General features: G+C 49.3%; 1 protein-coding gene across 7 annotated transcripts in view; it reads right to left on the reverse strand.

Annotated features, from left to right (window-relative positions):
* Positions 1-5780: 5780 nt before the first annotated feature.
* GATA4 (GATA binding protein 4) overlaps positions 5781-13577 on the reverse strand; it is a 78390-nt gene continuing 70593 nt past the window's right edge. For 5 of the 7 annotated variants that reach the window (XM_081495583.1, XM_081495580.1, XM_081495581.1 and 2 more), the window contains exons 4-7: positions 13111-13236; positions 10678-10765; positions 8732-8880; positions 5781-7478 (exon numbers count right to left, since the gene is read on the reverse strand). In XM_081495583.1, the coding sequence (XP_081351709.1) occupies positions 7296-7478; positions 8732-8880; positions 10678-10765; positions 13111-13236 (546 nt within the window). In that variant the 3' untranslated portion in view covers positions 5781-7295. Of the gene's footprint in view, positions 7479-8682; positions 8881-10677; positions 10766-13110; positions 13237-13577 lie in introns of all 7 variants that reach the window. The other 2 variants (XM_081495585.1, XM_081495584.1) reach the window with 2 other exon arrangements.

Consider the following 13577-nt stretch of genomic DNA (forward strand, 5'->3'; position numbering starts at 1 on the left):
AGGTGGGGGACGAGGACGCGTAGGGCGAGGCTCCTCCCTCGGGGGTGGGGTCGCTCGGGGCTCCGCCCCCTGATGAGCGTAGGAGGCGGCGCTCTTGCCCGGGGCGGTAGGGGTTCCCGGCTCCTCAGTCCGAACAGGTGCAGTGAAAGAGCTGGGGGTCATGAACCACATCGAGGAGGTTTCATGTGTCTCCAGGGGCACTTGGGGAACTTGGAGGGCGGAGAATGAGGCTCCGGGCGGGATCTCTCCCAGTTGTCCCCTTCTTTGGACTTGTGACTGTCGATAGTGAGCCTCATTCCCCAGTGGTTCTAGAACCTTCTCTGAAGGAGAAGCTGCAGAATTTGGAGCCAAGGATTCTCCTCAGCTTCTGAAGAGAAGTTGAAAGGCTTCATCTTGGAGTGGGACCTAGACCCAGGTTGTGTGGGGTTTCCAGCTGTTAGGTTTCCACTCTTTGGGAGTGGCGGGGGTGGGCTGTAATAAATGTTCCGATTCTGGAGTCAGATTTGAATCCTGGCTCTGCCTGTACTAGTTCTGTATTAAGCAAGCTACTTAAAATCCTTGGGCTGAGGAATTCCAAAGCTGGCTGTCCAGTGGTTAGGACTTCATCTCCCAACTTACGGGGTGCAGGTTCGATCCCTGCTCAGTGAGCTAAGATCCCACATGCCTCGCAGCCAAAAAGCCATAACATAAAACAGAAACAATATATTGTAACAAATTCAATAAAGAGTTTAAAAATGGTCCATATTTAAAAAAAAAAAAACTAAGAAAGTCTATGTCTATCTTCTTCGTGTGTAAAACGTGCTTATGCTGCTGCTGCTGCTAAGTCGCTTCAGTCGTGTCCGACTCTGTGCAACCCCATAGAAGGCAGCCCACCAGCCTCCCCCGTGCCTGGGATTCTTCAGGCAAGAACACTGGAATGGGTTGCCATTTCCTTCTCCAATGCATGAAAGTGAAAAGTGAAAGTGAAGTCGCTCAGTCGTGTCCGACTCTTAGGGACCCCATGGACTGCAGCCTACCAGGCTCCTCCGTCCATGGGATTTTCCAGGCAAGAGTACTGGAGTGGGGTGCCATTGCCTTCTCCGAAAACGTGCTTATGAGGATTTCAGAAAACTTGAATGAGTATATACAGCTGCTAGCGTGTCTGACGTGCAGTTCAGTTCAGTCGCTCAGTCGTGTCCGACTCTTTGCGACCCCATGAATTGCAGCACGCCAGGCCTCCCTGTCCATCACCAACTCCCGGAGTTTATCCAAACCCACGTCCATCGAGTCGGTGATGCCATCCAACCATCTCATCTTCTGTCGTCCCCTTCTCCTACTGCCCCCAATCCTTCCCAGCATTAGGGTCTTTTCCAATGAGTCAATTCTTCCCGTGAGGTGGCCAAAGTACTGGAGTTTCAGCTTCAACATCAGTCCTTCCAATGAACACCCAGGACTGATCTCCTTTAGGATGGACTGGTTGGATCTCCTTGCAGTCCAAGAGACTCTCAAGAGTCTTCTCCAACACCACAGTTCAAAAGCATCAATTCTTCGTCGCTCAGCTTTCTTCACCGTCCAACTCTCACATCCATACATGACTACTGGAAAAACCATAGCCTTGACTAGACGGCAGGAGTGCTCAATAAGCGGCAGGTACTTTTAAGTCGAATTTCTGGGCTGGTCTCAGAGAGAATGTTCGAAAATCTGGAGGCCACAAGAGAGAACGCTGGCGCCCCCACATGGTGAGTGTGTTAACTGTAAGGGCGGTATCTGACAACCTTTATGCCTAGTGACAGTAGGTGCTGCGGAAGCACCCCTCTTCATGCCGGTTCTGTGACCTTGGGTGAGTTTTCTTTTGATGATGGTGGGACAAAAGGTTTTGCACCCAATGATCTCTGATATCCCCTCATAATCTGTAAATGCATCAGGCATTGTCTTCCAATCCAGGTATCCTTGTTTCTAGCTGGGTTGTTTCCCTTCTATTTGACTCTCCCTAATCAGCTACTAGGGACTTCTCTGGTGACTCAGACGGTAAAGCGTCTGCCTACAATGCGGGAGACCCGGGTTCAAACCCTGGGTCAGGAAGATCTCCTGGAGAAGGAAATGGCAACCGCCTCCAGTACTCTTGCCTGGAAAATCCCATGGATGGAGGAGCCTGGTAGGCTACAGTCCACTGGAAGGAAACCTTAGCTACACTACCCCTAATCTTTAGCAGCTTATGTCTTGTAACTCCCCTGTACTGTCACAGACCCGACTCAAATCCTCCTATAAGGAAGGGGCTACCAGGAATTCCTCACACTTATCCTTGTGTGATCTGGTAGTACTTGTCAGCAGAGGTGAGCAGTTATGCTTTTTGTTCTTTAAACATTAAAGTGTTATTTATATGCGGTTATGTTTTTGATCTAAAGTGAGGAGAAGCCCAATATCTATGCAGGCAAAATAATTTCAAAACATGGGCACTATTGTAGGGGTAGGGTGGAATGGGGAAACTAGCTGTGGTCAGGCTGGAAGCCACATTAAGGAATTCTGCAAGGATGTCATTGTGGGGGGGCTGAAAGTGTTTCCAGGCCACATCCCTACAGCGAAGTCTGGGGATTTTTTGAATAATGAAGCGACAACTTTACATTCTAAAGCACATTAGCTGGCATCACTCATTGCTTTGTTCAGCAGGGAACAACAATCCTATTTAGGATTCTGTTATTTCAGTCTTACCGTTTTTGTCCCGCATCCCAGCCCCAAAGTCTTAGATAATTAAGAACCCTAAAAGTAATGAAATTTTCATTTTTTAAAAAATTTTCATGAGTTGTAAAGGAAAAGGACAGAGGAATGAAAAACCTAAATGTTTCACATCTCTAATTACAACCCATTTCATTGGACTAAATCTTTTTTGGGGGGGGCGGACTAAATCTATCTTAAAAGAGAAGCAACACAAGAGACTACAATGTCTTTGTTGTAAGAGGCGTCTATTTGTATTGTTCACTGGTATCATTTACTAGTATTGAACTTCATCTGGATGAACTCCTTGCTGTCAGAGATTCAGTGATTTGGAAACTGAAACCACCCAGTGATTTGAACTTCAGGTACATCTGGTTAAAAACCTATGCGGTCATGTTTATTTCTCAGGTGAAGCAGGGCCACCACAGCTGTAGGACAGAAGGCAGTCACCACACAGCAGGGCAGGGATGCAGTGTGAGTGTGTTGGGGGGGGGGCGATGAGGGTTCTCATTTATCAGCCTTCACTGGAGATGCTCCCTCTTTGGGTCCTTCTGAAGACCTCCTGACACTACCTGTAAGTCAGGGCCTAAGAGCACCAGCAGGCACCTTACAGGATTTTTCTGTTCCCACCGTTCCTGTGAACCCAGAGCACAGCTGTGTGTGGTTGTGCCTCTCTCTGTACAACTAAACCCACAATTTCCCAGGCTTCAGCCAGTGGTCCAGCCATGCATAGACCCAAAAAAACTGAACTTTGAGAACCTAGGTCTGCTTTAGTGCCATTTTTGCTTGGATTATTTAGCTCTCCTTGTCACTGATGTCTTTTTGCAAATTGGACTGCCGCAGCTACTGGAGGGGAGATAATAATTGCACAGGAGCCAGGGTGGCACAGAGCAGCTGTGCTCCCAGGAGGCTACAGAACAGAGCCTCAGTCACTGAACAGAAAGGAACAGTGTCCAGGGCACGGAATCCCCAGGAGCACGGATCCCACTTCCCAGGCTACATTTGGAAGCTCTGAGCCTTGTCCTTGATTCTGGGAAGATACCTATTTGTGTTGTTAAGGATTGAGGCCTGTTTGTGTTCCAGCTTCAAGCAAGGCAAGGATGTAATCTGAAGAGTAGTTTCCAATGTCAGAAAATGATTTTAAAAACTGAAAACAAATCACCTCCACTCCAAAAGCAGCTTGCTAAATGGCCAAATTTCTCGTGCACTAGTGTCCACATTACTGAGTTCTGGGGGCTCGGAAGAGGGGGCATCAAATAACCCCCAGCCCAGGTCTCGTTGGTGCATGTTCAGTGAATATAAACTTATGTTCACTACTGTCACCCCAAGCCAAACATTTGGGGTGAAGCACATAATCATGGCTAAATCTGCTACTACTTACCCCCTAAAGGCATCGAAAAGTGAAATATTAAGGACTGATGCCCATGAGTGTTAAAATGATTTGATCTGCACTTCAAAGTTTTTGTCATAGTGAGGGGTAAGCCTGAAAGGGACCACGAGGGATGTCTCAGCCTGAACAAACACCCCCCCCGGGGGCTGCATTCACCATATTAGGGCAGACACTTATTCTAAGGATGCCATCGTTGTGAATCTACCTCCCATCCCCACCTCCCCATCCTTCCTCCAGCCACTTCCCAACCATCTGGGAATTGTATCCTTTCAAATATCCTGATTGGTAGCAACTTGACCTCCTCTTGACCTCCTGGGGCCTCCCTGGTGGCTCAGATGGTAAAAGAATCTGCCTGCAATGCAGGTTGGGAAGATCCCCTGGAGAAGGGAATGGCAACCCACTCCGGTATTCTTGCCTGGAGAATTCTATGGACAGAGGAGCCTGGCAGGCTACAGACATTGGGGTCGCAAAGAGTCGGACACGACTGAGAGACTAACATTATTACTGACCTCTTCTGAGGATACATTTGATTTGAAAAATCAACCCGGTCTGGTGAGCAAGGAGGCTGAATAAAGCTGGATTTACCATCTCGGGTGAAGCACAGGTTATGACCATATAAGGAATGAGGTCAATCTTCTGGTACTGTGTGTGTAGTTTTATATATATATATATATATATCCATCCTCTGAAAGCCATTCCTACAGGGAAGTGGCAAAAATGTTTTCAGCTAAGACTTCATCATCAGAAAACACATCTTCCCCAAGGCTAATATAAATCCTGGTAGGTTTTATTTTCGCTTTTGAATCTCTTTTGCTACTCTTTGCTAGAGTTATCAATTACTTATCTTTTTGGATGCTAGATGCATTGAATAGGTTTGGCTATTTCATAGCCAGTTTAAAGGCTTTTCTAATTTTATATCGAATGCTTGTTATAGTTTTTTATTCTCGCTTGCTCAAAAATAACGAGGGTGCTGTGAAAGGTCAAAGACCTTCAGTTACTCACTGGGTATAAGCCATCTGAGAGGCGGGAAGCCGCTACCAACAGTTCTGAGTGGGAGCAGATTTGCCTGTCTGGGTTCTGTTCCACAAACCTTAGCGTCACCCCCGTCAGCCCCACTCGACTTTTAAGATGAAGCAAGTGAGCAAGTCTGTAAGCCTAAACAAGTGAAGACAAAATGGACAAAGGAGAAGTTTTCCCCCTCCTCTCCTACTGGTATGAAGCCCTCGGGGGGCTTGTTTGGATCAAACCATAATGGAGAAGATGGCAAACAACTCAGCATGACCCTCCAGCACACGTCTAAAATAAGGTGGCTGGAGAGACTACTCCCTCGCGGCCCTCCTTCACACCCCAGCTACCAATGTTCGCCCGCAGCTCTAAAAGTGGCCCCCTTCGTGGGGCGGCAACTTCTAAAAGGCCACAGGAACTTCAGTTAAGGGCTGGTTCAACCCGCCCTAGGAACCCAAACCTAGAGGTTACCTGTCAAGGTCACAAACTAGTCAGCAGCAGGGCTTGGATGCGTGTCCCTGTCACTAACCCCCAGCACCTACAGAGGAAGCCTCGGCCAACTGCCAAAAGGAATGGACAGAGAAGTGATGCAGGAGAGCGGATCAGCAAGGGGCCACGCCGGCTCAGGATTGCCTTGCAACGGGCAGCAGTGAACCTCTTAGAAAATATCGCAGAGGGAGGAAGAGAAGGGAAAGAGGAATACAGATAAATTTATTAGTTAAATACTGATTTTACAGCCATTTCACCTTAAGACAACGTTAGCAGTTTTGTGGGTTAGGGAAGGGTATACAAGGCGGGGAGCGGCTTTCGTAGAAGAAAGCCGACGTAAATGATGATTAAAACAGAACCTGGGTTTAAAGATAACTCTGCAACCGCCGGGAGGATTGCGGGGCGGGGCTGGGTGTTTGGAGTAGCAGGTAGGAAGGCCAGTCAGCTGCATTCTGTTGGCAGCCAGGGCACGGAAGGCAGCATCTTCGCGAGCCCCGGGTCGCGGGTAGAGAGTAGAGATAGCAACGTGGAGAGGAGGCCGATTGCCAAACCAAGGGAGCCGTAGCGCCCCCTCCCGCCCTCCCCCATCTTGTATCTTCTCTCAGCACTCGTCGGTTTTCTTCCATGAGTGGTATTGTGTTTGTTTAACTATATTGGAAAATCCCTAGCCTTTTTGCCTCCTGGACAGACGCCTTCTGCTGGAGAAAGGACGCGGGTGCAGGCAGTGCGCGTCCCTCAGACGGACTCGGCCTGCGGCCCAGGCAACAGGTGCGTTTCCAGGGAACCACAGCGCATCCGCAAGTTCCAGGCCGACAACCCCGCCCCACGCAGCACAGCCCCAGCCGGGTTGGGGGAGGCCGTCCACCAGACATCCTGTCCAGAAGGATCTCAAGTCTTAGATGAATGCTAGTCAAGTTCGCTTCAGCAGCAGAACCTTTTTTGTTCTTACTCAGGAACCCCCCTGAGCGTGATGGGGCGGAAGAAGAATTCGGGGACTAGTTCAAACTGCAGGCAGAGCAGAATCACCGAGAGCAGCGGAGGGGCGTTTCTTTTCAGAGGAGGGCGGGGGTGAAGAGAAGGAGCGATTTGAGCCGCGGAAGGAACTGGCAGGGAGGTGAGGTTGCCAGGTAGCGAGTTTGCGGAAGCCACTCTCCCCCACGCAGCCTCTGGTAACACTGGCCCTACAAGCAGTGTTTCTGGAGTCAAGATTCAGTATGAGGGATGCGGGTGCACTGAGCCCGAAGGGGAGTGTTGGCCAAGGGCAGGACCGGCCGAGGGGCCAAGGGGCCGAGGCATCCCAACACACGTCCAACAGATGCTCGCTCTACCTGCCCTGGGATCCCCGGTGCCCGCAGCACCGTGGAAAGGGCACCATCTCGGGTGCAGTGGTGGAAACAGGGGAGAAGGACTTCTTGTCTCTTGTCGGGGGTGATGGGGCGGAAAAATGAGAAGAGTCTGTAGGTCGGTGGGAGGGGCTGAGGTGTGCTCCTAGGGAAGGGGGTGGGCTCCTCCTGATCAGTCTGAGCTCTCCAGTCCCCCACCTTAAAAAGGTATCCGCTAGAATCCCCTAAGCAAATCATTGACTTCAAGTTTCTTCCCAGTTGTTGTCTGGAGTCATTCCCAGACGGAGCAGGCCGGCACCCTGGAGCCCAGAGCCTCATCTCTGCTGTCCCCTGTGTCCCCAAGTCCGGGCAGGAATCCGAGGAGGGAAGGGGTGACATTATGCAGTGATTATGTCCCCATGACTGTCAGCTAAGGCCAGGCTGTTCCAAGGGTCCTGCTTGGAGCTGGCCTGTGGTGACTGGCTGACAGAAGATGCGTAGCCTTGCGGGGAGAGCTTCAGAGCGGAGAGGACCGGGTGGATGGAGGACCCGTGGCCAGACATCGCACTGACCGAGAACGTCTGAAAGTGAAAGGTATAAGATACCATCAGTGGGATCCTTCCTACTGGAGAGGGGAGCCCTGCTCTGTAGCTGTGCCCAGGCTGGCTCCCACCCCAGGAAGGGGACCAGGGGACAGGGTCAAAAGACAAGGGCAGGAGAGGTACCATGCCGCACTGCTGGCCCCCTGGCCCCTGAAGTATGAGATGCAAGGGGTCTTCGTGACTGACCAGCTGCTCCTGAGCACTGACCCAGTAACTCTGTGACTATTCTGGTTTCTCAGACGCCTTTGATGATTACATCAGACATTTTCTACAATCTTAGCACCATCAATCTCTATTTTCAAAAGAGAAGCCATTCCCCCTGCCCAGAAGGGGCTCCTGTCTCTCCTGGTCCCACAGGACCAGTTTCTCTTCACTCTGATAGCACAAAGCTCATTAGGACATGCTCACCTCAAGTACAGGAGGAGAAGAGATCAGTCAATGGGAGACCATGACCAAGTTTGGAGGCATCCTGGTCCCAAATGGGGGAACCACAGAGGAAAGAAGGTGGAGGAGCAGGATTGCCATCATATCTGACAGAGGGACATGAGGGTCCCACTGGCCCATCTTCTGGACACATGTGTGAAGTTGGACCTGCAGCCAGCTCTCATTACAATAGCATCCTGCCTGTGACCCCTCACCAACCCCAAGCCTCCCACCCTGCCCACTGCTGCTTCCACAGGCCAGAAGGAACCTCATCCTCCTGTTAAAATCTACCTACCGCCAAGGTCAAGCCACACTCACTGAGGAGACAGACTTGCTTAGAAAGCCCCATTCTGCCTCCCACAGCCTGCAGTGGGTTCACCACTTCCCCCAGCGAGCCCACGGTCTGATTCGGGTTGCAGTCATGCTGTGTGCCAGCCCGTCTTCACTGGTCCTGGCACAGTTGTTGCTGTTTAGTCGCTAAGTTGTATGTGACTCTTTGCAACTCCCTGGACTGTAGCCCACCAGGCTTCTCTGTCCACAGGATTTCCCAGGCAAGAGTGCTGGAGTGGGTTGCCATTTCCTTCTCCAGGGGTTCTTCCCAACCCAGGGATCAAACCTGCATCTTCAGCATTGGCAGGCATGTTCTTTACCATTAAGCTACCAGGGAAGCCTGGCACAGAGTATATCACGGTTGTGTATCCAATTCGCTGTAGCTTGATCAGATATGCTGAAATATACCCCTGTGTGGACAGCCCCTTACCTCGGGTGGGGGCCTGGCCACCTGGAGTCTACTCCCCCACGGGCAGTACCTGCGACAGGGAGCTGCTGGGCCCATAGTGGGATGACAGCCCAGGCTCTGTTTTGATGGGGCGCATCTCCTCACTGCTGCTGGTGGCCACACTGCTGGAGCTGCTGGAAGCGCTGGTGGTGGGAGGGAGGCTCTCACTGCCTGAGGGACCTGGAACAAGGCAGAGTCAGGACACCCAGGCCAGGGGTAGGGACACACGGATGGTGGCCCTTGGAGCCAGCCAGGGCAGATCAGCGCTAATGGCTCTGTCTACACTTGCTGGAGAGAGAAGAAGCAGGGCCCTTCATCAGGGCAGGGTGGCAGTTCTCATGATGAAGCAGAAGCAGCAGAATTTCAAGGGAACTTTTTCAGATGACTGGCTTATCACCCCTTATCCCAGATCCTTGGGGCTACTTATATCTCAGGATTCAAAACTTTTGGATTTTAAATGGGGCAAGATCTGTATATTATAGGATATCTGCGGCAGGGTCTGGGACAACACCCAGTAATTAAATACATTAATAGTTCTCCAGCAAAATGTGAATATTCACACATGGGATAAACAAAGATTATAAATAGTCTGTGTCAGTTCAGATTACGTCTTGCTGCCAAATCTAGCTCCCTGGGTTTGGAATTTTGGATGGGGGATCGTGCACCTGAACTGATACCTGATCCCCCAGGACTCCACCACGTAAAGAGATGAAGTTCCCAGGCGAAGGTGCTGGACATACACACAATGTTCAAGTAGAGAGAAAGGCTGAGGACCAGGGATGAGACACTGCACGTTCTAATAGTACGTGACTGCCAGAAGGGGCAAGCCACTGTGGAACCTGGAAAAGGAGCACTTTGGTCATGTTCTCAGTAGTGGAACAGGGAAAGTCATCTGAACTTGTCAGGCCTTACATTGGAAGATAAAATTTCCAGCAGATCAGCTGACTTATATTCTCTGCCACTGCCACATTTTCCAGTAAAATCTTTGACAGTGGTACTCACTGAGAAGGAAGTACTCTTTTTTTAGACTTTTTATTTCATATTAGAGTATAGCTGATTAACAATGTTGTGATAGTTTCAGGTGGACAGCAAAGGGACTCAATCATACATATACATGTGTCCATTCTCCTCTCACTCCCCTCCCATCCAGGCTGCCACATGACATTTAGCAGAGTCCCCTGCGCTATACAGTGGGTCCTTGTTGGTTATCCATTTTAAATATAGCAGTGTGTACATGTCAGTCAAGCGGGGAATGCTCTTGGTAGGGGACCCAAGTAGTCCTCATCTTGATATCTAGAAATTGAGAGGCAGAATGTATATTGAACAGAATATCCATATTTCCTAAGTGAAAACACAGGGGGTTTAATTCCACCTTTACCCATTCACAGCTATGTGACCCTTGTTAAGTCATTGCCCTCACTGAGCCTCAGCTTGCTCATTAGTAAAATGCGGATCATAAATGGGGTCTAGTGAGGGTCTTTAAGGATCAATGAGACAGTATTTGTGAAGGAGGTTTGTAAAGCACCAAGTACACACAATGTTAATTATACACTAGCTTACAAATCAATGTCCAAATCTAACTGAACACAACTCATGGGCCCTGTGTTTCTCGACCCCGTTTAGCCCAAAGCGAACCAAAAGGACCTGAGTTCTTGAGTAGCTGCAGCACTAAAGATGGAGGGACTGAGTAATCTTCCTTTTTCCTCCAAGACCAGTCTAACTGGACCTCTGCAATCTTTGCAACTGGCAAAAATCAGGCCATGACAAGAGTTGAGCCTGCTTTAAAAGCTCCCAATATGTTCCATGGCAATGTTACTTTTGCACTAAGTTATTCATTCTGTCCTGAAAGGCGGGGAATGGATGATGCTATCATTACACCTCTGCAGCCTGGGCTGGCCCACCTGAGCATACACGATGCTCATTCACTCTGAGGGCTACTGAGTTATTCATAGAATTACACAGAGATCTTTTTCTCACCTGCTGGTGTCTTTGATTTGTTAAGGTTCTTGGGCTTCCGTTTTCTGGTTTGAATCCCCTCTTTCCGCATCGCAAGAGGCCTGGGGACCTAGGAGGTTGCAAGTCAACATACATGGTTTTCCGGTTGTACATGATCTGTGACAGTATTTACACAAACACACACACACACAAATACACACTGGGAAGGCCAGATCTGTGCAATTCCTCTACAAACTTTGGGACTGAGTTTAAGTGAATCAGGCCTGGAACTCCTTTTGAGCAAGAAATCAATTCTATTAAAAAGATGAGTTGAACACTTATATTTTGGGATACTGTACCAGACCCTGGGGAAACAGACTTAAAGACACAGTTCCTTCCCTGTAGAGTTCACAGTTTGTTGGGAAAGACAGACAAATAGAAAAGAACCAGATTTATAGGTGACGTGGGAAAACAGAAAAATAAAAACACTGAACTCTGTCTTGGGTTGGGGGAGGGAAAGTGGCAGACTGGCAGGGTCCTCTTTTTAGTATTTTAAAATAGTGTGCCTTGCCCACACCTGGCTTCTTTCAGGCCTGGCCAACCAAATCTTTTAGTCACTGGTCTATGCTAGTCTCTCCTATGAGACTAATACAGGCCACACCTGCAAATACTGAAGGAAAAGCCACAACCACTTTTGAGATATGAACATGGAATTGTTAAAGAAAGAAGTGTAGGGAGTTCCCTGACAGTCCAGTGGTTAAGACTCTGTGCTCTCACTACCAAGGGCCTGGGTTCATTCTGTGGTCAGAGAACTAAGCCACCAGAGTGGCTAAAAAAGTAAAAGGGGGCAGTAGCATACGTGAACTTGAACTGCCTTCCAGTCAACCTCGTCAGATGAGACCGCAGCTCCACCTTTGGAGGAAAGTGTCCTTCCCTCCCCGCCCTCCTCCCCTCCACCCACCTCGAACCTTCTTGAATACCATCCTGACTTCAGAAGAATCCTGCCCTCATGTGCACCCCCACCCACATCAGTACTTTAAAAACATGTCATAAAATGCACATCACATAAAACTTAGCATCCTAACCATTATTAAACGTATAGGTCAACAGTGTCAAGCATATTCACACTGTTACGCAACTGTCTCCACCATTCAGCTCCAGAACACTTTCATCTTGCAAAACTGAACTCTCTGCTCATTAAACAGGAACTCTTCATTCTCCCCTCCCCTTACCCCCTGGTTTTACTTTCTTGGGGTATCTTTTTCCATGTATTAATATGAATTGGTATACAATCAAATATATCTTTTTCTTTTATGGCTTAAGAGTTGTGAAAATTTGCTGAAGAAAAGTTCTCCTCCCATCCCCAAGGTTATATAACCTCTCCCTCTACATTTTCTTCTAGTATTTTTACTGTCCCTTTTTCAAGAGGTTTTACATTTCATATCTTTAATACACCCAAGTTTATTTTGGGTTTTGGTAGGAGGCAGAGGCCAAGTTTCATTTTTGTGTTCCAGACTGTGTCAATACAAGCATTCTTAAAAAGCTATTCCTTATCCATTGAATTGTTACCTTTGTTATATATCATACTACCATATATGCAGACTACTTTTGAGTCTCTTCATCTGTAAAATGGGAATTAGACTTATGTAGTGTTAAAGATGGAAGTGATGTTTCCTAGCAATGTCTCTGCTATGGTCTGAATGTGTATCCCCCTCAAATTGATATGTTCATAAACCTATAGTCCAAGGTGATTATATTAGGAGGTGGGGCCTTTGGAAGGTGATGAGGTCATGAGGACGAGCCCTGATGAATGGGATTAGTGGCCTTATAAAGGAGACTCCACAGCACTCCTTGCCCCTTCCACCATGTAAGGACACAGTAAGAAGTCTGCCACCAGACAGGGGGTCCTCCCTTGATCTGGCCTCTGATCTCAGACCTCCATCTTTTAGAACCACAGAAATTAATTATTGTTGGTTAAGCTGCCCTACTGGGCTTCCCTGGTGGCTCAGACAGTAAAGAATCCACTTGGGATGCTGGAAACCTGGGTTAGATCCCTGGGTAGGGAAGATCCCCTGAAGAAGGGAATGGCTACCCATTCCAGTATTCTTGCCTGGAGAGTCCCCCACGGACAGAGGAGCCTGGCGGGCTACAGTCCCTGGGGTCGCAAAGAGTCGGACATGACTGAATGACTAACATAAACACACACACACACATACACACACAAAGCTGCCCAGTGGGCCTCCCGGGTGGCTCAGTCAGTAAAGAATCCACCTGCAATGCAGGAGACCCAAGCTGCCCAGTCTATGGCATTGTTACAACAGCCTTAATAGACTGCTGTAAGACAGTCTCCGGACGCTTCCAGATTTAAGTATATTTGTTAAGAAGGAGACAATGAATTATGATCTGTGGGGAAGAAGCGGGATGAGACCCAAGCTGTGGAGGAAAGTACGGGACGTGGTGCGGAGGGAGCCTTACGCCATGGAGCTTCATGTAGAGGCCGCAGGCATTACACACTGGCTCGCCCTCCGCGTTGCGGCGCCACAGCGTGGTGGTGGTGGTCTGGCAGTTAGCGCAGGAGAGGCCCACTCGGCGGGAGGCAGACTGCAACACAGGAGACAGACCCTTCAGGCCCAAGGCAGGTGCCATGGCATCTGCTTCACTGGGAGCGATCGCGGGGCGGGGCCACGTGAGTCTCAGACTCGCCGCCACCGCAAGGGATGCTCCGATGCTACAATGCCCAGATGCTTGGAATCAGGTACCCCAGCCTCTCAGGGGTGCATGGGACCAAGGGCTGGGCTGCCGGAGACAGCAAATCCTGGTCATTCCTGCAGCGACATTATCAGTCACTCACGTCAGGGAAAAGCCCAGCAACCACTGGGCACCGTAGGCAGAAAAACTTTTCCCCAAAGTAGGGCCTCAGGGGCTGGAGTTGACAATTACTG

Source organism: Giraffa tippelskirchi, chromosome 1 (genome assembly GCF_054371585.1).
Source record: "Giraffa tippelskirchi isolate mGirTip1 chromosome 1, T2T-mGirTip1v1.2.pri, whole genome shotgun sequence".
Classification (NCBI taxonomy): Eukaryota; Metazoa; Chordata; class Mammalia; order Artiodactyla; family Giraffidae; genus Giraffa; species Giraffa tippelskirchi.